Source organism: Hesperophylax consimilis, chromosome 8, assembly GCF_061612785.1.
Source record: "Hesperophylax consimilis isolate HC1 chromosome 8, BYU_Hcon_1.0, whole genome shotgun sequence".
NCBI classification, from domain to species: domain Eukaryota; kingdom Metazoa; phylum Arthropoda; class Insecta; order Trichoptera; family Limnephilidae; genus Hesperophylax; species Hesperophylax consimilis.
This window is the reverse complement of record NC_142843.1, coordinates 17,746,790-17,771,663: the sequence shown is the minus strand read 5'-3', so window position 1 is coordinate 17,771,663 and position 24,874 is coordinate 17,746,790. Positions and strand designations below refer to the sequence as shown.

The 24,874-nt window shown below is 34.0% G+C and overlaps 1 protein-coding gene across 1 annotated transcript in view; it reads left to right on the top strand.

Moving 5' to 3' along the window:
• The first annotated feature begins 2,480 nt into the window (after nt 1-2,480).
• The window catches only part of baz (par-3 family cell polarity regulator), a 116,305-nt gene continuing 93,911 nt past the window's right edge, over nt 2,481-24,874 (top strand). Inside the window, exon 1 of the mRNA XM_089634971.1 lies at nt 2,481-3,035. Within this exon, the coding sequence (XP_089491097.1) occupies nt 2,916-3,035 (120 nt within the window). The 5' untranslated portion in view covers nt 2,481-2,915. The remainder of the gene's footprint in view (nt 3,036-24,874) is intronic.

Genomic DNA, 24,874 nt, shown 5'->3' with positions numbered 1-24,874 from the left:
GGTTGAGATATATTATGATTATTTATTGTTATTATTAATGCATAATAAGCTATCAATATTATTAATGATGTAAAAACATAAATTATTTTTTAAAAGCATACCTACTGCCTTTAAAAAATGTATGGATGTAGTGAACTAAATGAATGCAAGTATTATTATATTATATGTTTTCGTTTACATTATGTATGTACTTATGAACGGACCAAGTTCAATCAACACATTACATACTACACGAAGTTAATACAAGGAGAAATGTTGCAATAGAAGATGCTGTGACAAAAATAGGGCACACAAACAATAGAAATAGTGTCAAGTCAAGGCGGGAACAAGGTTTTGATTGAGTTCACGACTTCGGACATATCAATACAAAATATTACACGCATAATGGCAGACAAAAATCATTAAGTTTACACCAAGAAATGCAAGGTCCTGACTTCAGTTGACAAGTCTGAACATTGGTGAATGGTATCCATAATTTGTGGAGTGTTGATTGAGGAAAAGCAAATCATTATTTCCGAGTCTACGGAAAGACGAATTGAATGGGATGAGTTGCAACAAAGTAGGCGAGTCAATTATACTGTTAATAATTTTGAAAATGCAGATGAGATCAAAGTGCTTCAAGATTTAATTTTACTTCAATTTCATCGTATGAGTAATCGCCTCTATTTAGCCCTAACCTTCAAGCAATTACCCGATTGACTGCCGTAATATGGTACGATATTGTGAGTACGAACCAAATTCATTTTTAGAAAATGAATTTTATAAAATATATTTTGATAAAACTATACTAACAGACCGAACGATTAGTCCTAATAGACCGGATATAGTTGTAGATGACAAAATTTAAAAAAAATAACTTTTGTTGTTATTTTGTCGTTATGATGTCGCTATTCCAAATTTCTGTAATATTCAAAAATCTGTTTCTGAAAAAATAAGAAAATACACAGATTTAGGAAATGAGATTAAAAGAATTTGGCATTCGCAGACCATAAGAAAAATATACTTTTGTTATTTCGGCTACTGGCATTATACCTAGCTCTCTCATTCAAAATTTAGGCGTATTAGATGTGTCAAAGAATTTATATATGTATAAATATTCAAAAATCAGTCATTTTAAATACAATATGTAGGATTATGAAAGATTTTTTAAAATATTTATATTGAAGGATCAGTAGGATTTATAGGTCCAGGAGTTCTACCGAGCCGAACCGTCTGATATGAAAATATTTGGAGTCCCCATATATCTTTGATGGGCGGACATAACAGTATAACTGCATTTTTGACCATTTAACGATTTATATGAGAAAATGTGTCTTGTGTATGCCGGCATCAATGGTATTAACAGTATATACACATTTTCTCATATAAATCGTTGAATGGTCAAAAATGCAGTTATACTGTTATGTCCGCCCATCAAAGATATTATAGAATATTTTCCCATTTGATCTCTGGTGAGTTGACGAGTTGTTCTTGTGTTGTTTTGTATTTATTATTCTTATATAATGCACTTGCATAATGTGGATTGACTAGATGCTCATTTTGTGGAAAAGTGTGTGGAAGGGTTTAGTTTTTCCTTTAGGGAAGATTTAACCCGGACATAAAGTCGGAAAAAATAATAAAATCAAAATAATAAATAAAATAAAATAATAAAATAAAATAAAATTTAAGTTGTATGTTGTGTAGGTGATTTCTATATTATTATTTAGTATGGTTTCTATATTATTATTTAATAATGTATTTTCATGACGACACGAAACACGATTAAAAAAGATATCAATATCGTTTTAAGCGCCAAAAATTCAAAAATATCCGTGTTGTAAATATTCGTTGATATGGCAACATTGAACCAGTTTCTAGCCGTTAAACTAGAAAAAAGTAACCTTTAACGCGCGTCAAAAACAATGTAAATTCTTTCACATCTCTCGTGTTAAAATAATACATATAATGTTATATTATTGGATAATTTTTTTGGCAAAGTTTCAAAGCAATTCTTGTAAATAAAAACAATTTTTAAATTTTATTTTAGTTTAGTCGGGTAAATACTTCCGATGGTTTGTAGAAATTTGTAGTACATCTTCCAGCGAATTTCAAAGTTTGTTATTTAAGAATTTTCATCAAATACCTATAAAAGGACTAAGCACCTACTATGTTTAAATGATCTCTTCCTACTTTTATAATATAACTAAAAGAAAACGATGTTTTTTCCTATAATAATATCTTTACATGATACTAAAAATAAAAACTGTCAATTTAAAAAATAATATTATGTTTTCAACATTCAAAATTATTCACAACATCAACCACGCTGCAATACATCCTTTATTTTACAAATATATGTGTTTTAAGTTCAATCCGTATAAATACGCGTTTGCAACGTTGGCATTCCGACATTTAGCCGCACAGGCGCGCATGACGCCACTCGCCTCTGTTGATTGGTGAAAAAACCGGTACGCGCGCTCAGTGGGGGGACGGTTAACTTTGAAACAAAATTTGTTGTCGTTGCGTGTGCTTGTGTTTGTTCGTAAGGTATTTGGTGCTCCGTCTGTGTTTCGAAATATTATCAAAGATCATAGCATTCACGTGAGAAACTGAATTGATATTTCCTGCAGAATTTGAAATTTGTTCGTGTTCCGTCTGTGAGCCGTTTTCAAACTTAATGTCTTTTTTTACCTGAGCGATGACACGACCGGTGGTTGGTGGGCTCCCGTTTCTAATTTGTGTTATGTTTTCTGTTTTACCTGTCAAAGAAAGCGCTGTCTGTAACAGGTAACGAGGTTATCCGCGCTGTTGATATTAGTGCTTTACTGTCAAAGATACAAGTGTGTTCGTTGCTTAACATGAAGTGCAAAAACTTAACTTATAATGTGGCTTTTTGGGTAATGTGATTCATTGTGCTCGGTTCATTGTTTCAAATAATGAAGGTTACTGTATGTTTCGGTGATGTTCGTGTGCTGGTTCCGTGTGGCCAGGGGGATCTGCTGGTCAGAGACCTGGTCAGGGAGGCCACCCTCCGCTACAGGAAGGCTACGGGGAAGGTAAGTCAGCAGTCAGTTTGACCATTCATTATACCTATACTATCTTACGCAATGATACAACGAAAGTAGAATCGTTGGCGATTGAACAAACGACCAAAGCATTCATTTCTCGGGACACGTTCTCATTGCTATGCAAACATTAGTCGTGAGCTTTGAATATTCGAAGCACGTAACTCGCCTTTGTCTGTAAAATTCCTTCTTGGGTTGGATGCGAAACACAACCATTTGGGAAGGAATACGTAAACAGTTCACACGAGTAAAACTTGCCCTCATTATTACGGATAGTAAATGAAACGAAATATTCAACGAAATCGAGAGTTGGTCGTTGAGTTCCCTTACACAGTACGGCAGTGGAGGTAGTATTGGCGCACAGCGCACACCTGACATCGCTGTCACGTCACTGTACTTCTCTACACTCTTACTCACCTGCTTCTGCCTACCTCCGTTTCTACCTGTGCTCCTGGCACGTCTGTACACTAAGCGCTCCCAGCCAACGTATACCACTGTACACTATACAGGAATCCTTACAACAGACCTCCGGATTGTATTTTCCATCCAATCCGAACTAATCCCTGTATTAAAAAATAAACCCGCGAGTTTTAATTGCTTTAGAAACTCACCTTCGTGCAAATGTTCCCCTCGCTGTTTTACAAAGGGTAAAAGTTTTAGTCCACTCCCCTACCTATTATGACCTCGCACACTCCAAAACCAGCTGCAGGGCGCATAATTTAAATGTCAATGGATGCAGTTAATGTACACGCTATTTCTGAAATCATTTTTATCATTACTGCTCAGACGAGTACCTATAATGATAAAATACCTTTGTTTTTTTTTTCTTTTCAAAAGGTATTATTTACCTCTCAAACCGCAACAACCTCAGACTCGTGTTTCATTTTTCTTTTGCATTCAATTTATTTTTTACTCTTCATATTTTAAATTCCTAACAATTACCTTATTCTGGTATTTTTTGCTAGGAAAAATAAACATTAATTGACAGGGGGATAGGCACATACAAAATAAGCTTAGATAAAATTCATAAAATAGCGCGAAGTAATCAATCCTGCTTCCTTAGCTACCCTGTCTAGTTAAGATGTTATTTTTATATGTATCAAAAGTTATTTATAATATTATATTTCAGTTTAATTAATTTAATATTGTGTGGGTACCTCCTCGCATAAAAAAAATAACTCGTAAAAACTTACAATAAACATACTTAAAAAAATATTCATGTATTTTGGTTTGACTAAGGATTGAACCTTCCTCACCAGGGACTGGGGTTAAACAACTGAGCCAAATCCCGATTGGGTAGGACCGATATTTATTTCGTCTATTATTCATTGCTGTAATATCATCCAATTTCAGAGAAATGCGTCGAAAATCAAATAGATGTAGTTAAAAACGTTTGAGATAAGTAATAATATGAGATATTAAGTAGTATTAAAAAATGTCTGTTTTCTAGAAGCGAATAATGAAATTGTACCAAGTTGGTACACACACACACACACACACACATTGACGCGACTGAATAGAATATAACGAAGAATTCCCTATCCCGCCTACCCGATGAAAAGAGAATTTAAATTTGGACAAGCCTTCGTCAGCTTGTTGGCATTTCATTCTGATGACAAATGCAAATTACTATAATATTATTCTCGGAAGAATATTGAGAAGCTGGGATAACCCACGGACACTTTGAATTCGCGTAGGTCACCCGTTCGTACATTATTAAAAATAAGGTTATAATTCAATTTCGACTTGGGGATAATGGTTGGAAGGTCATTACATTTATGTGACTTACGAGGTTTTGTTTCAATTGGAGTGTGTAAGGAATATCGGTTCTCGATTTTATGTCGTGATATAATAAATTTATGTGTGGCGAAGACAATTTGGTAAATAAGTAATAAATTATTGATTATAATGTTTGAGTTTCTGTTGCGAATGGACGCTGGTTTTAAAATCTTGGACTTACATTCAAATATTATTAACTGTCTTCGTATTATCATAAATACGACGTTTTCTTTACGTTTGTATTTATGAATATTTATTTTTTAACCATCTCATTCTATACTATAGTAAACATTAGACATTCGACAAATGATCAAGGAAAAGTGGCTGAGAGGACTTCATTAAATTGGTGAGCATTGAAGAACTACGTAGGCGGGAAACTACGGCCTCAGCTGGAGCTGAGAGGAGGTGGTGGTGTTAAAGCCAGATACAACCTCTCAAGTAGTATCGTCGACAGTCGCCAGGCTCCGTGCTAAAAGGACCTGTCCCACCTGTAACTCGCCGGCGCGTTATCTCTTGCTTATCTTGGTTTGGTCGGTACCTGCGCGCGAGGTGCCAGGTATGTTGCCTGTTCGGATCGGGCCTAAGGTTGGTTGCAGCTGGAGGTAGTCGAGGCAGCTCTAGGCTCAGGGGATCGGAATGCCGTCGAGTTATTCATTGCGGCGGTTGGACTTACCTACGCTGTAATAATCGTCATTATGACATTGTACCGCGGCGGCGGCAGTGGTAGGCACGTAGAGTCTGGGTAGAGACGGTAGATGATGGAACTTACCTCCGCTATCTACCTCTTGTAATGGAGGTAAAAATTCTTCTCCGTCGACCGGTCCCGCTCTAGAATTCGGTTTTTAATTTTTTTATTTTCCCCCTGACTCACAACGGGTCTAGCAGGTAAATTACCGAGATTTGGATCTGGGCGGGAGCCTTACTGAATACCTAATGTTCCGGCATGTCGAAGAAGAGATTGCGTGTTTGAGTAAGGCACGGAAATGTCACCGGAGTTCTGGAGTTGTGGCCAGAGATAGCTCGATCCATTACGACAGCGGCCTAGTATGATAGTAAAAATGAGCCATACTAATTTTTATTTTCATGCTAAGTTTGTTGAAATTTCTATCTAGGTTAAAACGAAAATCGATTTGATTTCAGTTTGATTACATAATGTAGTTTGTATACATGTGTTGTTATATGTATATAGGTATGTCTGCTGCTATATACACATGTGTGCTTGCATGCACACATATTAAAAATTATATATATAATTATGTACATTTTTACAATCTAATGCTAATTTACTTCTTTCTCCTTTCTAATTTCTATCTTCTACTTTTTATTACAATTTTTCCAAAATTTTATCTTCATCTATAGTTACTAATTTCATATGTTTACACTAGATTTCATTTTCATACAAAATAATTACACTCAATTGGTCACCATGAAACAGGCAGCCGCCTAGTATGGTGATTCATTATATCTACTTTATGTAAATTTCAAAACAATGTAACATGTATTAAATAAATAAATAAAAAATAATGTCTACTTCTGCAGTGCTTGCATTTTACGAATATATTATATAACTGCATTAATCTACAGTCCGATCAGATAGATGACTATGTGATACGTACATTACATTTCATTAGATTCGGAGGTTGCGAATGCTTCTCCTATCCAGAAAAAGTGCTGCACATTTCCCCTCTGTTGTGAGTATTGGTTTTTGGTCTTTCTTGTTAATTAATACAAAATGGACTAAAAGTTTGCTCCAATAGAGAGCATATAAACTCGCTGGCATTGACGTGCACCCGCGTTGCTCGAGGTTATGAATGGTTTGCAGGAAAGTTTTGCATTGTATAAATTAATTTTGGAAATAATATGTTCTAAAGAATTGAAAGTATTTGTTGATCGTGCCACGCCTTCTTCAGGCGTTCTCGAGTTCTTCTACCATTCTTCTACTTCATACATTCTCCTAATATACCCCATTCTTCGTTTTAATTTAATTTTACCATATACAAGTATTTGTTTCACTTGATCGTGCCATGCCTTCCTCGGACATCCCCAACTTTTTCTACCATACACTTTTTTTTTTTTTTTTAAAAGACGAACATTCCCGGGCTACAAATAACCTGACAATGTTTGAAAATCTCCTACTACCACTACAGTAAGCGGAAAGTGTTGCTTGTGTTGTGATGGAGGACTTAGCCTGCCGAGGAATTGAATACACTACGCCTGGGTGGGACCCAAACGCGATGTCAACTCAGCCACTGACCGGTCCACTTCGTATAGTGTCATGAAATCCACACCATTACTGTTAAAAAACTACAATCTATATTTCGATTCAGTATCTCATTCCAGTGCCGAGATAGTGCTTTATGTATATCTCAGGCGTCCCCGACTTTTTTACCATTCGCATATATATTCACGTATACCATGTTGTTACTATTAAAAATTTACATTATATCGCCTTTAATTCGTCTCCGTACATCATTCCAGTGCAGAGATTTTTTAAGTCTTCCTCGGGCGTCACTGAATTTTCTACCACTCAAAGCATTATCTAAACACTCCCGGCACTAAAAAGAACAAACGTTGAAATTTTCAGCAAAATTAGTCGAGCTGTTTTTGACCCTGAAGGGCACACACATACGGACATTGCCTTTTATTTGTATAGATAATTTCAAAAAAATAATTTAAATTTCTGTCCCTTCTTTGAGTTTAACCGAGCACGGTATAGTTACTAATGTAATCTTGAATTCATCTTAATGGACACTGAGATTAGCCTTGTACTTAAAAAATGGTTCTGACTACATATTCTTTATCCTTATCGATATATCTCCTTCTACTGAGTGAATTACGTAATTATTATAAAACTCACACAGACCTAATGCGGTAAATAGTAGAACATGGTATCATAATAAATATGTGTTCGTAAGTCCAAGGTTCCTCCTCACAAGTGGTTACAAGTTACTATGTTAACATTTTAAACATAATATTATCTTTTGGCATAATTATTTAAACAATCAACCAATGTTTCTGGTTTCCTAAGGAAACGTTATTTGTTTATAATACTGCACGCATCGGTTTGGTTTTTAAGGCGACATAAAACTCTAATAACGGGGGTTTGCTCGACGCTCACATTTTAATTATTTCTGATGAACGTATTACTAAAATCTCAAATTTTTCTACAAGTATCCATACGGATGTAAGCTATTTATATTTAAGATTAATAAAAATAGAGCCTTACCATTAAAATATTTTCCGGAAAATGGTTTCAAAATTTTATAAAACGTTTTTCATCAGATTTTATTTTTCTAGACGATGAATTAGTAACTTCCCGAGCGATCCTTCTAGAAACATTTCAGATTTTATTAATACGTTCATCGGCAATAATTAAAATAAACCCCAAGGAAAGATCTATTTTTTAGTTCTGCCAGGGCAAAGTCGACCGTAGGTCCGTCCATTACACCGGGCCGCGCGCCGAATATTGTTTTTACACGACTTCATCACTTACGTCGTTATGATTCCCATTTTATTTTAGAGATTTGATACGGAAAATTCAACTGCAGGTCTGTCCAATACACCAGAGCCGCGAGTCGCATATTTTTGTGTACGACCGCTTTACTTACGTCGTTAAGATTCTGGCTTTATTTTAGGGTATTGTCTCGTCTTAAGGTAAGCTGTTGTTGATGTGACCATGACACAATCAAGTGCATAATATTATTATGTTCGTAAAATAATATATATGCAAAAACTGAACGAATGTTGAATCGGATGACAAACACCACCATAGTTGGAACTGAAGGAAAGGAAAAGCACTTCGTTTGCTTTCTGACTAATTTTAATATATTTTTATGGCAAGACGCGTTGCATATTCACGTGTTCTTAGAAACCCGTATTGATTTCCATCCTGTGTTCCGGCAGGTACAAATTTATGAAGAAACAACATAAAAATGAACCAATTTTTTTTCTGAGGCACACTAAGTTGCCTTATCTCTGATATGACTAATGAAGTTTGTTCTTTGAGTGGAATGTAACAAGTAACCCATCTACTTTTTAGTGTTATCTTATCAAAAACAAATAGGTGTAATGATTTGATGTTACGTTTAACGCCCGTTCCGTTTTCGCCCATCTAGCAGATTCAAGTATACGTCCTCGAGCCAATTATTCAACTGCATTTCCTCTGATGACTTTCTTTTCTTACTTGTATTTCTATGGCACTACAATAATTTAATGACATGTTATTATAATCCGCGGAACTCATTTTTCTATTGCAAATTTATATCATTGTGTAAATTATACACTTATCATATGTAGGTGTGTATGTTACCGTCATCAATTTCATATTTAAATTTATTTCCTGCCTTGTCGTTTTCATTTATTTTGTGTTGCCCTGTAGTGGGGAATTGAGCGCATTTAGGATAATTTATATAGAAATTTGCCAGGTTATTATTACTATATGACATGTCATACCATGTTGATTGTTAGTTTTCGAACCTTTGAATTAATGAGGCTGTAATTATTCATTGCTGACATGTATCCAGTCTCCAATGCCGTATGTAGGCCTAGGCAATCTAGGCAAATGAAGAGGGCGGCAATTTTTAGGGGGCGGCATTTCGCCAAAACTCTTTTTGTATTGTGACTATAATAAATATCTATTTTAATTTATGCTAACTTAGCTCTGCTCACATCTTCAAACATTAATTTTGCTCACACGGAAATATGTGACAAATGTGCCGATAAAATCAACTGAAAAGTTATTTGAGTCTTTTTTTTGTGATGGAGGACACACCACGCCTGGGTGGGACCGAAACACGATGCCAACTCAGCCATTGACCGGTATTATTGATGAATAGACAATATATCATCTCTGGGATGAGGTTTTTCATGACTTATGTCAGTTTGACAATGTGTAGGTAAAGGTTATACATATAGGCCTAGTTTAGGGGGTTTGTTCCAGCCTCACATTTTATTAATTTCGACGAATTCGTAACTATCATACTCTTCTTTCAGACCGATACCATTAATGTAAGTTATTTATATTTAAGATTAATAAAAATACCACCCGACCATTCAAATATTTTACGTAAAACGGTTTGAAAAATTTATAAAACGTTTTTCAACTATAAAATTATCGATACGCACCAAATTTTATTTTACTAAACGTTAAATTAGCAACTCATCGAGGTATTCATTTAGAAACTTGAGAATTTGGTGATGATTTTATCAGAATTAATTAAAATAACCCAGTGGAGAAATACATTTTCTAGGTCTGCTAGGGCAAATTCGCCCGTAGATTCGTTCATTTACGTCGTTAAGAGGAAGCTACAAGCCAAAAATGTGTATATTCTTGGTAAACCTTATATTGTAGGTAATAGGCATTAAAATCGCTTTACAAACGGAGTCTAGAAACGTTCGATTTCAAGCACAAAACTGGTTTTTATTTATTTTGTAAATAATTTTATAAGAAAGCAAAAAAGTTAAACAAGTGAAACTGTCACAGATAATCTTAGCTATAATACTGTATTTTTTTAAGTTGTTTCATTTACGCGTTCATACATTTCTATTGAAAAAATGTTTTTTTTAATAGTTTGCATTTATATTTTTTATTGACTAATTTAGTTTTTTATTTGTATTCTTCTCAAGCGAAACGATAGGAAAACCTTCAATTTATCTAAAAAATATTTTTTGTATTCATAACGTACACCATTCGTTATAAAGATTAATCAAAATAGTGATTTGGCATTAAACTTCGCCTTAAGGTTCCCACTTTACATATTTTAGGGTATTGTGTCGTTTTAATACGATTTTGTATTTTTTTTGCATAGGGCGGCTCGGTACCCAAACACGGCCCTGCATGTATCGAATAGATGTAAGTGCTTCGTGTTTTGCGTGCAATTCATTTTGTTCGTAGGCAGTTATCTATGTACTTAGCTACGTATTTTAACAAAGAGTTCCAGATGTTAAAAGCGTGCTTCACGTCCGTACATAGACACTGTTTAAACGTGAAAATGGTACATTCATAATTGTCACGAATTACGCAGGCGTCGTACAATATCGACTTCCGCAGTGTTCGTTTGCCGCACCGAAAGGGCATCGTAGATCGTAGCTCACAGCGGAGTCGATTGTCCTTGAAGCGTGTGTCATGTGTCATGTCACGGCCAAGTGGAGCTGAACACGCGTGTTCTGGTGAACTCCTTCCAAACCTGGCTTTTGTAGCGACAAACAATGGCTCGTTATTGCTCGCTTGACATCTTCCGCGCCGGTTTCACACCATCGCTATCGGTGTCACCCCCGACTGGATGTGGATGATGCTTATTGCCTGCCTGTTTGCCGCCTGCATCCGAACAATGACAGCCTTGTGGATTTCATGACCAATTCTCAGATTTGTTAAAATTAACACCCACTCTCACCGTTGTGCTTATGCTTGAACTTGACTAATAAAGGCATATAGATCCTTTGTAACCTCTCTGTTTCTCATAAACGAAGTTTGTAACATCAACGTTAATGTTATTGGCATGATCATATTAAACAAAATTTCTTAATTTATGTCATAGAAAAATAATAGGAGCTTATCATATTGTATATTTCATATAAATATTATTATAGCCAATAAGGAATTCCAGTCAATTTAAAATATATATATCACCTTCTAATTAAAACCAGTATTTTTTTTACAAATGTCGATTTCATAGTTAAAAATAATTTTCGAAGTATTGCATTGGGAAATGAACAAATCCCAATTTAAATATTTTGTAAGGTTTCCCAAAAACATGGAATGCTTTTGAAATAATATAATATGTATGGCGCAGTGGTGACCAGTGGGACAGTCTGCGCAGTGCAATCGTAAAGCAAATAAATAGTCCGCATTCTATTGCCCGCGGCCGACAGACCCGTGAGGTAGAGGTAAAGTTCTGTCAGAACACGCCGACCAATCACAGGGCGTTTAAGTCTTTACGTTTTTAAATGACGATTGATTAATTCTACGTACAATTTGTATAATAAAATTCATATACTTAAAATCAGCGTTTATTTGATCCATATGAAAATATCTATATATTTTTTTGTTAAAATATTTTGCACTCAAATTCGTTATTGACATGCATATTGCACACATGATACAGGTTTTCAATTTCATGATGACAGGTGAAATATTATTACAATCGCGTTGAATGTATACAAATGGTATATCTATTTCATTTCGCAAAAACGATACTTCGAAAATATTGTAAACAGGGATACATTGATCAGATACAAAAGTGGGCACCCAAAAAGCGTTGTTATTTACAGTTTCTAAACATCGATGATTTTTATTTTATAGGTTAGAAAGTAATTCCTTGCGGTGCATTATTATGCTCTCAACCATGGTATGTGTTTCAGTTGGAATGATGACTAAATGAACCATTATAATATTTATAAAATAACCGTCATAATATATAAGTCATGCTTCATCTTTCAAAGATCGTGTGAATGTTTATGCTTATCCGGAGCTGACACAAAGGAGATCTTAATACGAACTGAATGAGATGTTTTAAAGTGCTATTTTAATGAGTGTAGGTAACTTATGACATAATATTATTCAGAAATAGCCTTGGTGTATTAGCAAACTTTTCATAGAATCAATGTGCGCCTAGGATGGTTTTATTGGCGATTTTCCATTTTTTGTATCTATTTAAATTATTTATTTAACTAATAGCTCTTTCACCTTTAAATAGTATAAAATAAAGTCGCTATCCCCGTCTGTCTGTTTGTGCGTTTAGTTCTTCTAAACTACGCAACGGAATTTTGATAGAATTTTCACTATCATTTAGAGAATTTCTTCCGGAAGGCTTATATATATAAATACATGCGTATTATACTTAAAGAATGTAGAGAAAATTCGATGTTTTGTAATCAAGTTGTAAAAAAAATGTTTTCGGGCGCTTTCATTGCTAACGCTAAACCTTACATGAAAATAATGTTCTACGGAATTGTATATCTCGAAAAGGCCTACAGAAAAGTACGCGATGGTATATGTCTATATCCTAAAGATAACCCACAGCACCCCCGGGTACACGTCAGCTAGTAATGTTATAAATTAAATACAGACTTAGTTATAATCTACGATGTTTGAAAAATAAGCGACATAAAGCCAATTTTGGCCCTGGTACTACACCAAGGGAGTTTTGCCATGGATTGGGTGATTTTTATTTTTTACATTTTACAATATTACACATAAGAAATAATACAAGAAAGAGAAAAGTCACAATAAATTGTTAAAAAAATTATAAGTGTGACAATGTAAGTTGAGTGGGAGGGGTGGGGGATATATGTTTAGGATAAAGAGACGAAGGGCGGGAGTAGATTGGAAGGTAGATTGGGAGATCTAATTATTGCGAGATTGTGTGATGAAGTCCCGTAGATTCGAGTTAAAGATGTCAATATCATAGTAATTTAAGTAAAATGAATTTGTAGATCGGTAGATAAAGGAATTCTGTTTAGAGTTGGTCTTGCAAAGAGGGAGATTAAAGGTAAGCGATTGTCCGCTGTTTTTGTGAACTGTTTGCAATTCTGATCTGTGAACTGCATAGCCTGGGTTCCACACCTGAGATGCATATTCTAAAATACTGCGAACATACGACAAATACAGATACGTTTAGATAACGGAAATACATTACATGTTATACGTATGGTAATCTGGATAAGTATATACTGCCATAAATCTGCATTCAAAAACTTAAGCTTACTTATCGGAAGTAATGTCATACATATTATAATAACCGCGTCGGTGTTCTTCAGGCCTCATGAGCACATTAAAAACCCACTAATCTATTGTTGGAATATAATTTTAATAACTCCGCCGACCTTTAATTCAATCCACATTGCACACTGTCATTGCTAACGGCACGTTAATTGTGATAATACAGTTCCTTACAATGATGATCGTATAATTGTTATGTTAATGTGCGGAATTCCTTACCTTCATGGATTATGTATCAAAACATTGGCGTATGACAATCATTATTAATTATTATTCTGCATTTCCTTGTCATATTTATTTTCATTATAATATATATAAATAAAAATGTAAATGATCTTTATCTGCCCAGTGCGTGGCGGGGGATAGCTAGTTCATACAATAAAATAATGAATGGTAATTTTAACTACGAATGTCAGTTCTTTTATATGTTAAGCGCTCTTGAGGTAATATTATGTTAAAAAAATAAGTCAATGTTATTAATCATTAGGTACATCGTTGTAATCACCTGGTTTCTAAATATTTTATTTATTCAATGAACAAACAATGGTGTGGAACGAACAATCTGGTGTTAGTCTTGTTTTTTTTTAAAATTAAATTGATGTTTTAAAGCTTCATAGCTTACGATGGAAATAAGCTTTAAGAGCTGTAAGTATTTATATTACGTAACTTAGAATTTCAGACATAAACGTCTGTAAATTTAAAAAAAAGTCAATTGTAACTAGGTATTCGCAAGTTTGGATCAATTATTATTGGTATTCTGATTATATTATTAGGCGAAATGGGCGTTTCTGTTATCAACAATGTACATACTTATGTTCATATAATGTTAGCTATTATTAGTTAGTATTATAATTGAGTGGTATCTGATGTAAATAGTTTCGTGAAACGCGCGTATGTTTTCCCTTCATTTTAGCATTCTCAGCGCCAGTAGATACTCCAATGTACGCTGATATCACCTTATCTCTCCTGTTAGTCTATCGCAGTGGTTCCCAGTTAGTTTCCCCAGAGTACCCATTCGAGAAAGAGAACAAACACGCGTACCCTTGTTGCCAAAATGATGAATTAAAAAATTAATCACACAACACAGTATAGTATTAATATATTCTTCCCTTCTCTAGCGCAACCTCTTTGATGTCGTTCGATGCCGCCGCCCGTGTGGGTATTTAGGCTGTCGTAGTACCCCTAGGGGTACTTGTACTACTAATTGGGAACCACTGGTCTATCGCCATATTTAAAATGGTCGCTGCTTTATCTGTTGCTATTTGTGAACCAAATATAGGTGGACCATCGCTAGTCACGCCGTTACTTTAAATCCTTTAATCCGGTTATATTTTAATATTAGTTTTTGTGAAAAATATATATCGTCGTGTAGTATAAATAAATAGCTTAAGGTAAGCGACACATAACGCTATAAGCATCATGGTTTTTCCTACTTTAGCATATCGCTCGCCATACACTACAAATGGGAATGTATGGCGAGCGATATGCTGAAATAGGTCAAGCCACGAAAATATAGCGTGGTCTGTCACAGGCTTAATTATGTTCAGCGTACTTAAACTATAATATTAGTTAATTTATTTTATTTGGTTCTACGCCCAGCCGGAATTTTACATGGATTTTAAGAACAGAATATACCTGTATAAAAAAAAATTTATGTACATTTTTTTAAGTATGATATAACAGTAAACTGAATATTAGTAAAACATGTAACAGTAACATAAAATAATACAGAAACTAGAACAATACTACATATAAGACAAATCACTAAAACTACCATTACCAACGCTACTATAATTTGTAGGATTCAACTAAGTGCTGGCATAGATTACGCTTTGTTCTATAAATGGAGTCAATAAATATATCAATAGTACCCCAAAGTTGTTGCCCAGATCATGCATCCTATTGGTTAGTGAAGTTATTGTATTATGGCTTCGTGAAGTTTCCGTTGGTTGATATTTAACAAAAATGGCGCTATAAATAGACGGTTCCATGATAACTCAACACAGTGACAATTCAACACACTTTTAAAAAGTGATATAAAGTCATTAGAAACGATGAAAAAAATAAATTTATACCTAACGTAACCTACTTAACCCAGTTAATAAAGTTTTTGTTTCATCACTTTCCATGACTTTATATAACTTTTTAAAGATGTTATCAATTATCATTGTGATGATTTATCATGTCACCTAATAGACAGCCACAAATCTGAACTATTTTATAACCAACATCTATAATAAAAGTGCATTGCTGTATCACTAAAGGCAGCTTTTCAAGTTCTTGCAAGAATTATTTTGCATTGCATATTTTCAAATAGCAATTATGTTATCATCTTCCGCTGATTGTTGTATCGCTGATGCTTGTGTTGTATGGAGGATTTAGCCAGCCGAGGAATTGAACACACTATGCTTAGGTGGGACCCAAACGCGATATCAACTCGGCCACTGACCGGTCAATAATTTTATTTTTTATTTTATTTTTATTTATTAACATTTAAACCTGCTAAACTACTTATGTAGTTTGTCAGCAGAATATGAAAATATATAATAATAATAATAATATTTTGATGATTTGTATAGCGCCGTTTTTGTGCAAAATCACCTCAAGGGCGCAATATTAATTATAATCGTTTTTTTTATGTTAGCGCTCTCTCTAATATTCATGTCTCCCTTTAAAACCATCATCTTCTTCTTTTTGAACGCTTAATATGGAGCCTTAAGTGTTCCCGGTAATTTTTCGTATTTATAATAATTTATATTGTAATGATTGTATGATTTTTCACTTTAGCTGCCGTTGTACATGTCACTCCATTCGTGTATACAAATATGTATATATTCTGTAAATTTTAATTATGTTCCATACCTAATTTAAAAAATAGTATTACTTAACTTTAAGACTCGAAAACGATTAAATTATGTAACGGGTTATGTAGATTTGAAGGTCGCTTCTACCATATCTTATACATATATTCTTTCTTAGTGTAACCTGATTCAGAATCTTATCAAAGCTGGAAAGGTAAACATAGCTCTTGAAAACTACACGAGCCGTGACGTAATGATTTACAACGAGGAACTAAAGCATGCTCTATTTTTTTGTTTTCTGATTTATGTCAATCATCCCTTAAACAATAAACAAAGACTAGACGAAGAACACACACACCGGTGATATTATTTAGTCTTGAATATAAAAAAGAACAGTATCACGAGACGTGTTAAAATCCTTCAACTATGTTTGTAATTAAATCATAAGTTTCACCGCCGTTTCATCAGTTCTGAGATAATGTTATCACACCAGGTGTCACTAGAACTAAAAGTCAGAATTATCACAGACCGGGAAAGAAACAGGAAATTTGATACCCGGAATTATAAGGGTGAAATTTAATGAGGGATTTAAAATGTGTTTTTCATGTTTTTTTAATATTATTTCGTCACTCGTACAGGAAAAATGAGTGCAGGTAAACCTATATTAGATTTTAAAATTATGTTTTCATGTGAATACCGTAAAAGAGTCTCAACTGCTCCCTGTTAACTGGAGCCAGTTGGGGTATGTTGTCAGGCTGAAGATAGTGGGTAGGGGGAGGAGATGGGAGAGAGGAAGGTGGGGAAGTATATGGCTATTCAGATCTGGTCTCTAAACACGGCTAAAGCCTTTTCAAGGCGATACTGAGAGAACGGATCGCAAGTATACTGCACGATATTATTTTATGCTAAATAGGTGATGTTTTTTTTATTTATTTTTTCTCTCACTATGTTTCTCTCTTTTTCGTATATTTTAAATTTATGTTATTATTTATCTACACTCTCTATGGGAAGTGTGGGATTGAAATTGAGTTCCGGATCTTATACCGGAATAAAGACATTATTAAATGATATAAATGTGAAATAACATACTTTAATAAAATTCCATTCTTCACGTCGGGATTCAAACCAGCGACCTCCGGATTCGTAGTCGTGGAACTTACCCCTCGACCGCAGTCCGTCAAAAGATATGAGATCTGTGATACATCCATCCACCACCAATTTTTTTATTCCTAAAATAGGATGACCAAGTAAGGGGCTACTAGGTCTCTTAAAAAATAAAGGCTTTAAAATAAAAAAGTTTTCGAAAGCTTGGATATTTCTGAAATTCTTGAAATGTGGTGTCTGTGGCAATTCTTTACAGGCATATCTCGCTACAACGAACAACCTACGTCAAGAGCCCTCCTAGTACATTAGTGTGATAACAAGTTTCAGTGTTACGTTTGCTCAGCAAATCACTGACCCAACTAGAGATACATAACACTAAGTTAACTAGTCGGCGATAAAAAGTTTCAAAGATAACTCACCTCGCCCCCAGTTCAAACAACTATCCACCTGTTACGGAAAACTTGCCTACACTAGTTCTAGTTGCGACTATTCGTATGTCTCGTGGTACCTACTTCGAATTAATGAAAGACCAGAGTAAACTAACTGCTTTTAATTAGTAATCAATGTTCTGATAATAATATCTTGAAAATATTACTGATAAAATCTCAATGTATTTGTACCTAAATCATTCCAAGAATTCAAAGATAGATTTATTCTTCAATTTAAAACTCTCGGCTTACCTTTTTGTGATTTTTATTTCTGTTTTTATTAAAACCCCTTTCGTTTACTACTTAAATGTCAATTTCCTACGTTGAGATTGTTGAGGTATCTCGTAATTGGATACGCGTGGTCGCTTCCAAATAGTAAAACGAAGCGCAGCGAAGGACTCTTAATCTAACCTACCAATGTGGGGGTAATTTCATCGGAATCCTGCGTGCACCGCTGAAAATCAAATGAACAAACCATACCGATGTTAAAACTAAAACACCCGCATTTATAAAAGGCTACAATGAAATGTTATGGTCATTGAAGTTAACTTGAATGTGGCTTTGTAATGCGACGGCTTGAGGAAAGCTTCGGTTTCTTTGGGATATTCCGTGCTCCGTATTCTAGTCACGTCCTCTTGGTGTATTCTGGTTGACCAAGGAAAAGCGACCGGCTCCGGCTCCCGCTCCCGCTTCTGCTCCCGCTCCTTGCTACGCTTCGAGCTTGAAATCTAAAAGTGAAATGAAGGGATAATAATATACACGGGTATCTTCACTGCCTACTGCCTAGGCCGGGGAAGGCTGGTCAACTTTTTAAGGCGGTCAATTACTTTTCCATGTTCAAACGTGAACATTGTACGAACGAGACCGCTTTTATCCGCAAGATGTGTCGGATGTACCTGTACCTATAACCTGTTACAGTTTCATACACACTTGCATAAACGCTCAGATGTAGATAAGATATAATATACCTGTGTATAAATGTGCTGTGTTCTTGTCAGCATAGTGAAATAATGAAATATCCACTTGTGGTTTTAACCAGGTTTCGATTGCTATTCAATATTATTTTGGGGCCAGAGCATCGCATGCAACGTGTTTTATAAACTGAGAAGGAACATTTAACAAACGTTGTTTTACTTTTATATTACAACTAGCTGACGTGTTTCCGTCGTTGCTGGGGGTTACCATTAGGAGATAGATACCATCTCAGACATTTCTGTAGGTATTTATGTAATTACGTAGTACATTATTTTCAGAGATGTGCTAAATGGGTACCCAAAACCATTTGAAATGCAAAATGGAAATGGGTCAAAACTTTTCCATTTGAAAATGCAAAATGGTTTTTAGAAAAGCATTTCAAATGCAAAATACCTATTTCATAATGCATTGAAAATGCAAAATGGTTTATCAGGTCAAACAATTAAAATAATTATAGAATTTTTAAACAATTTTGTCATTTAATAATGGACATCAATGTAGAACAAACATATTACATGATGGTAAATCCAAAAACACCACGACTACAGATTATGAAACCACAAAAAAATTGCGCGGGACTAATGTTGCCAACGTAAAAACATAGAAACTGCTATCTAACATTTAATATTACAGCGTCATGGCCCCATGTTCAGTATTTGAATCAGTATTTTTTGTAATGGTATCACTCAATTGCCAGGGTTAACTGGGAGCAACTTGACAAATGTAAATTATCTCTCATATCGAGGCTGAGGACCGACTGATATTTGGGGCTTATGAAAAAAAGATGAGTGGAGATAGTAGGAAGAATGTTGCAAAAAGCATTTAAAATGGAAAATGCATTGAGAAAAGCATTTAAAATGCAAAATGGTTTTTGGAAAAGCATTTAAAATGCAAAATGGAAAATACCCATTTTGCATTTCCATTTGAAATGGATTTATTTGAAATAAAGCACATCTCTGATTATTTTAATATATGTCACAAGCGCCCGAAAATAATCTTTTACGACTTGATTACAAAACATCGACTTTTCTCAACTTACAAATATGATTATGCATGTATTATGTATATAAATCTTCCGGAAGAAATTCTCTAAATGATATTAAAAACAACATCAAAATTAGTTGCGTAGTTTAGAAGAACCACACAGTTTAGCGCGCACACACACACAGACGCGGATGGCGACATTATTTTATACTATTTAATGATGCAGGAAGCTGCCCTAAGAATATAAATAAAGAAGCACGTACTACTTAAGAGGAACGGTTGCACTGCCTTTTTCAGACAAAACTTTAATTTCAAATTGAGTCCAAAATACCCAAAATAATTTTAAAAAAAATCAAAAGGTATATAAAATATCTAGGACGGTGCGCTACTTTATTTATTTGTATTTCAAAGTATTAACTTAAATCCATGAAATAATTAAAATTTTCACGATTTTATGATTTTACAATTTAAAAAAAAAATGTTTACGAATGTGATGAAATATAATATAAAAATGATTGAAAAAATCAGTTTGGAACACAAATTTGTCGTAGGTACATAAATTAAAATTTCTACCCAATAAACGCCTTTTTTGACGATGTTTTATTTCGTACTTTATTTTTCGTTATATTAACACAGTACGTAGGGTATTGTTTCAACATTGACTCCACGAAATAGGCCCTGACGAAAAAAAAATCCCTCAGCCTATGTCATCTTTGGGGATGCTGGGCGGAGGGTCTTTTCAAGGAAAGGAAGGAGAGAATGTGTTGTGTACCTACGCATCTTGACGTTAATAGCACTTTGAACTCTAAAATAAGATTACATTATATTGTAATAATCTATTAATTCAGTCATCTTTGTTATAACTGATAAAACAACCTATTGTTGTTCATAAGTCACAACCGAACATTTGGGGTGACCTATGGCAGGGGTGTGGGTTATTCAATAAATCGTTCCTGGGGCGGCGGTATCAATACCCGCTTCCCAAATTTAAATTGACAATAAATTTCAATGTTGCTTCTAAAATCATGCATAATTGAATTCTTTAATGGCCTGTATATACCAATTTAAAACACAAATAAATAAAATAGCATGTAATCGTACTAGATATTTGATATTCCTTTTGATTAAAATAATATTTTTTTTAGTTTGGTTAGGTATTTTGGCCCCAAATTCAAATTAAAGTTTTGTATAAAAAAAGCCACCCAGCCGTTCTCCTTGAATGTTTCCCCGAAAACATAAAGTTATTTTGTCCCTCTGCCGAGTTATGTTCCTAAATTAACTATCCCACTTCCGAAACTTCATATACATATTTAAAACATCCTGTAAAATACTGGTTATAGATATATTATTAACATTTTCTTCGATTCTTGTGATAAATGTGCTTGCTCCTTTGAAATATCAATCTTGACACTAAGGCCAATAATTTAGACTTTCACTAACATCTCTCACTTTTGTTTTCATGCCTAATTAATAAAATTTTAGAGAGCGAAATGCCAGATCAATGTAGACATAAAATATATCGCACTAAAAACAAAACAAGTTAGATTAGGTACAAAAACGACTACGATGCTGTAATACAATAATTCTTTAAATGTTTTTAATACTTGTGGTTACACAATAAGTTTGATATTTTTAGACCTCCTCCAATTACATGTATTCGTCAGACACGTGAAAAGATAATAGGTTTGATCATTTTCTTCTCACAAAGCCTTTTTTATCAATTGTTTGCGTTACTTTTTACTGTGTCGTTTTTCACAAAACCGGTGAAATCATCCAAATGTTAGAATATTACATTTTTATTCAATAATAATAATTGGATATTTTGTACAGCGTCATTTTTGTGAAAATCATCTCGAATTTAAGATACCTATCTACAAATTGACCAAAATGATAATTACGGATAGACTGTCGTGAAGTTAAATTTAACTAAATTTACCAACAAAACTATTATATCGTGTTATGTTTATTAAAAATTAAAGAAAAAAATGTGGAACCCGCAGACAAGCAGCCTTGTGGCAGCTTTGCGTGACTATTGTTTTGTTATTATTAAAATTCTATCAACATCAATATTTTATAATAATAACAAATAAATAAAGATGTATCTTATGTTGGTGGGAAAATAATGGTACGCTACGGAATCCTGTTATTTTTTCTTATTTCGTATACTGTACAGTACATTGAGAGGAAGCTACAAGCCGAACATGTGTGTATTCTTGGTATACCTTATATCGTAGGTAATATGCATTAATATCGCTTGACAAACGGAGTCTAGAAACGTTCGATTTCAAGCAAAAAAATGAAATTTTTTTAAAAAAATTATAAGAAAGCAAAAAAGTTAATCAAGTGAAACTGTCACAGATTATCTTATCTATAATATACATATTTGTTGTTTTCTTGTAGATATGTTGTGAACTTTAAAAAAAATGTTATTTTTGTGTTGATGTTTTAAAAATAAAAACCTTCTGTTGTCCTGTATTATGCAGTAAATTATGTAAAATATGTATAATGTAAAAGCCCATCAGGGCGTTTAAATTAATAAATAAATAAATACTGTATTTTTTAAAAGTTGTTTTCTTTATGCGTTCATACATTCCTATTGAAAAAAAATTTTTTTAGTAGTTTGCATTTATATTTTTTAATGATTAGGTAAGTTATTTTTTATTTGTATTCTACTCAAGCGAAACGATAGAAAAACTTTCAATTAATCTATAGCATATTTTTTGGTATCCATAATGTACCCCAATTCGTTATAAAGATTAATCAAAATAGTGATTTGGCACTAAGCTTTGCCTTAAACCCTTATTAAACATTATTTTTACGTCTCGTAGAAAAATATTGTATTTTATTTTTAGTTTCTCGAAATTTCGGGGAAAGTGGCATTGTGTTGTTTCGAAGGGTCACAGCCACATGGGGTACCTACTACTTAATTCCGGGAAGAGTGGCATTGTGTTGTTTCGAAGGGTCACAGCCACATTGGTAGGTACTACTTAATTCCGGGAAAAGTGGCATTGTGTTGTTTCGAAGGGTCACAACCACATTGGTACTAATTATTTTATTTTCAGTGTATTCACACTTCAAAACTGTCCTTATTATAGAAGTAACGATAGACAGAGATTCTATTTCGGCGCCAGTTCTTGTCAAGTTTTCAACGCTAAATCATCCGTTCCATTAATCTGTAAATTAGAGTGTTTTTAAGTGCATATTATTCTGGTTTCAAGTTAATTTTGTTGGAGTGATGTCCTTTACTTTGATTTACTGTATTTATTTAGTTGAAATTACCAAATCTGTAACTTGACCTATTTTTAAAAATGTGTCCGTATTGGATTCTCACGATTGAAATAATTTGAATATTATATCTTATTATATTTGAGAACTGATTCAACTTTATGTGAAGAAATAGGGATATAAATGTAGGTGAAATCAAATGAAGGCATTAAGGGTAAATTGATGGCGTTGAATTAATTATTTTATGAAAAAACACTTTCTGTAAGTTATACTTTAAAATTTAGACGAGTCATTTGATCGCGCCCGTATAAAAACTATTTATTCATATTCATATTGCATATGTACAGGCGCAAACAAATAATTCTTTTTAATATTTTAAAACATTAAAATAATTAAATTAACGTCATCTTATGTACGGCCGCGAACAAATAATTCGACTTAATATTTTAAAGCATAACTTGCAAGAAGTGCATTGTAATAAAATAATTAAATTAAGGCCATCTACGAGCGCGTAGATTATAACGTATGTTACGTTTACCCTTAATATGTGCTCGTACATATGTACTATGTTGTATAAACTTACAAGTTTATTATCCTCTAGCGATATACTATTATACTATAATTTGAATGCACCGTATCGCTTACACAAATACCTACATAATTACAAAGAACGACCGTGGTGTTTGGAATTAGAATTCCAACCTTTTACCTAATGCATTTTAAATGACTCTCCTATTGAATCGGTGCGTCCTTTGTCTGAAGGCAACTATTCCAGTAAGATGTTTTCTTTAGTGGGGTATTTCAGTTCTAAATGTCTCTGTGCGGTGGTCGTCACCATCCTCCCACTCCCAATAATGCTATACCCGGCCACAAAGGGGCGCCATGGGATAGAACGCGTTGAATGCAATTCAAAGGAAACTGAAAAAATGTAACTACTTTAAAATTGAACCTTTTGCCGGTAACAGGTGTGAGGGTAGGCGGGACCATGTGTTGTGGGCTATAATGGGCGAGTCCTCTGAAATCTCTCAAGTTGTATCTTTACTTGTATCTTAACTTCAGGACCGAACAGATACGCGAAAGCGTTCAGTTTGAGACAAAATTCAGGACATAAGGCCTCTGAAGATGGACAGTGAGATCTGTCCGAAACGTCAGAAATTAAAAGTCCTTTTAAGGACTACGTTACGCGGGTAAACCGAGAAAATTATTCTCTATATAAGAACATACGTACAGAAATAATATAATTCGTTCCGATGATGTTACATTAAATAATAATATAATTACTACTTTCTAGATTTTGACTATTTGAACAACTTCTGGAATGATTACCTTCATATTATGATATTATATACCTATTGTGTTTATTGTAATAGTGCGTGTTGAAAGGTTGAAAGAGCCTAAGCGAAATCCGAACACTAAGTTTGGTGATCGTGCATTCGGAGTATCCGGCCCTAAGGCATGGAATAAACTTCCTGTGGGATTGAGATGTATAACCAGCCCAACAGAATTTAGATCCAAACTAAAAACTCACTTTTTCAGACACTCATTTCCATAAATCCGTCATTCTATCCAAATATTTTTTTTTTTTTTTTTATACTGTAATTGTTACATTACCTAGCGGTTCCGTTTATTCAATTTTTCTATTAACTTGCCTACCAATGGACAATGGACAATATCAGCGGGAACATAACAAGTCAATCGGTTTAATTGTTGGCAGATGAATCATCTAAATGCGTTTAAGATTGACGATTGATTTTATTCATTAATTTCATTCATTTAACATATATATCCAGCTAACAATAAAACACCCTAATATAA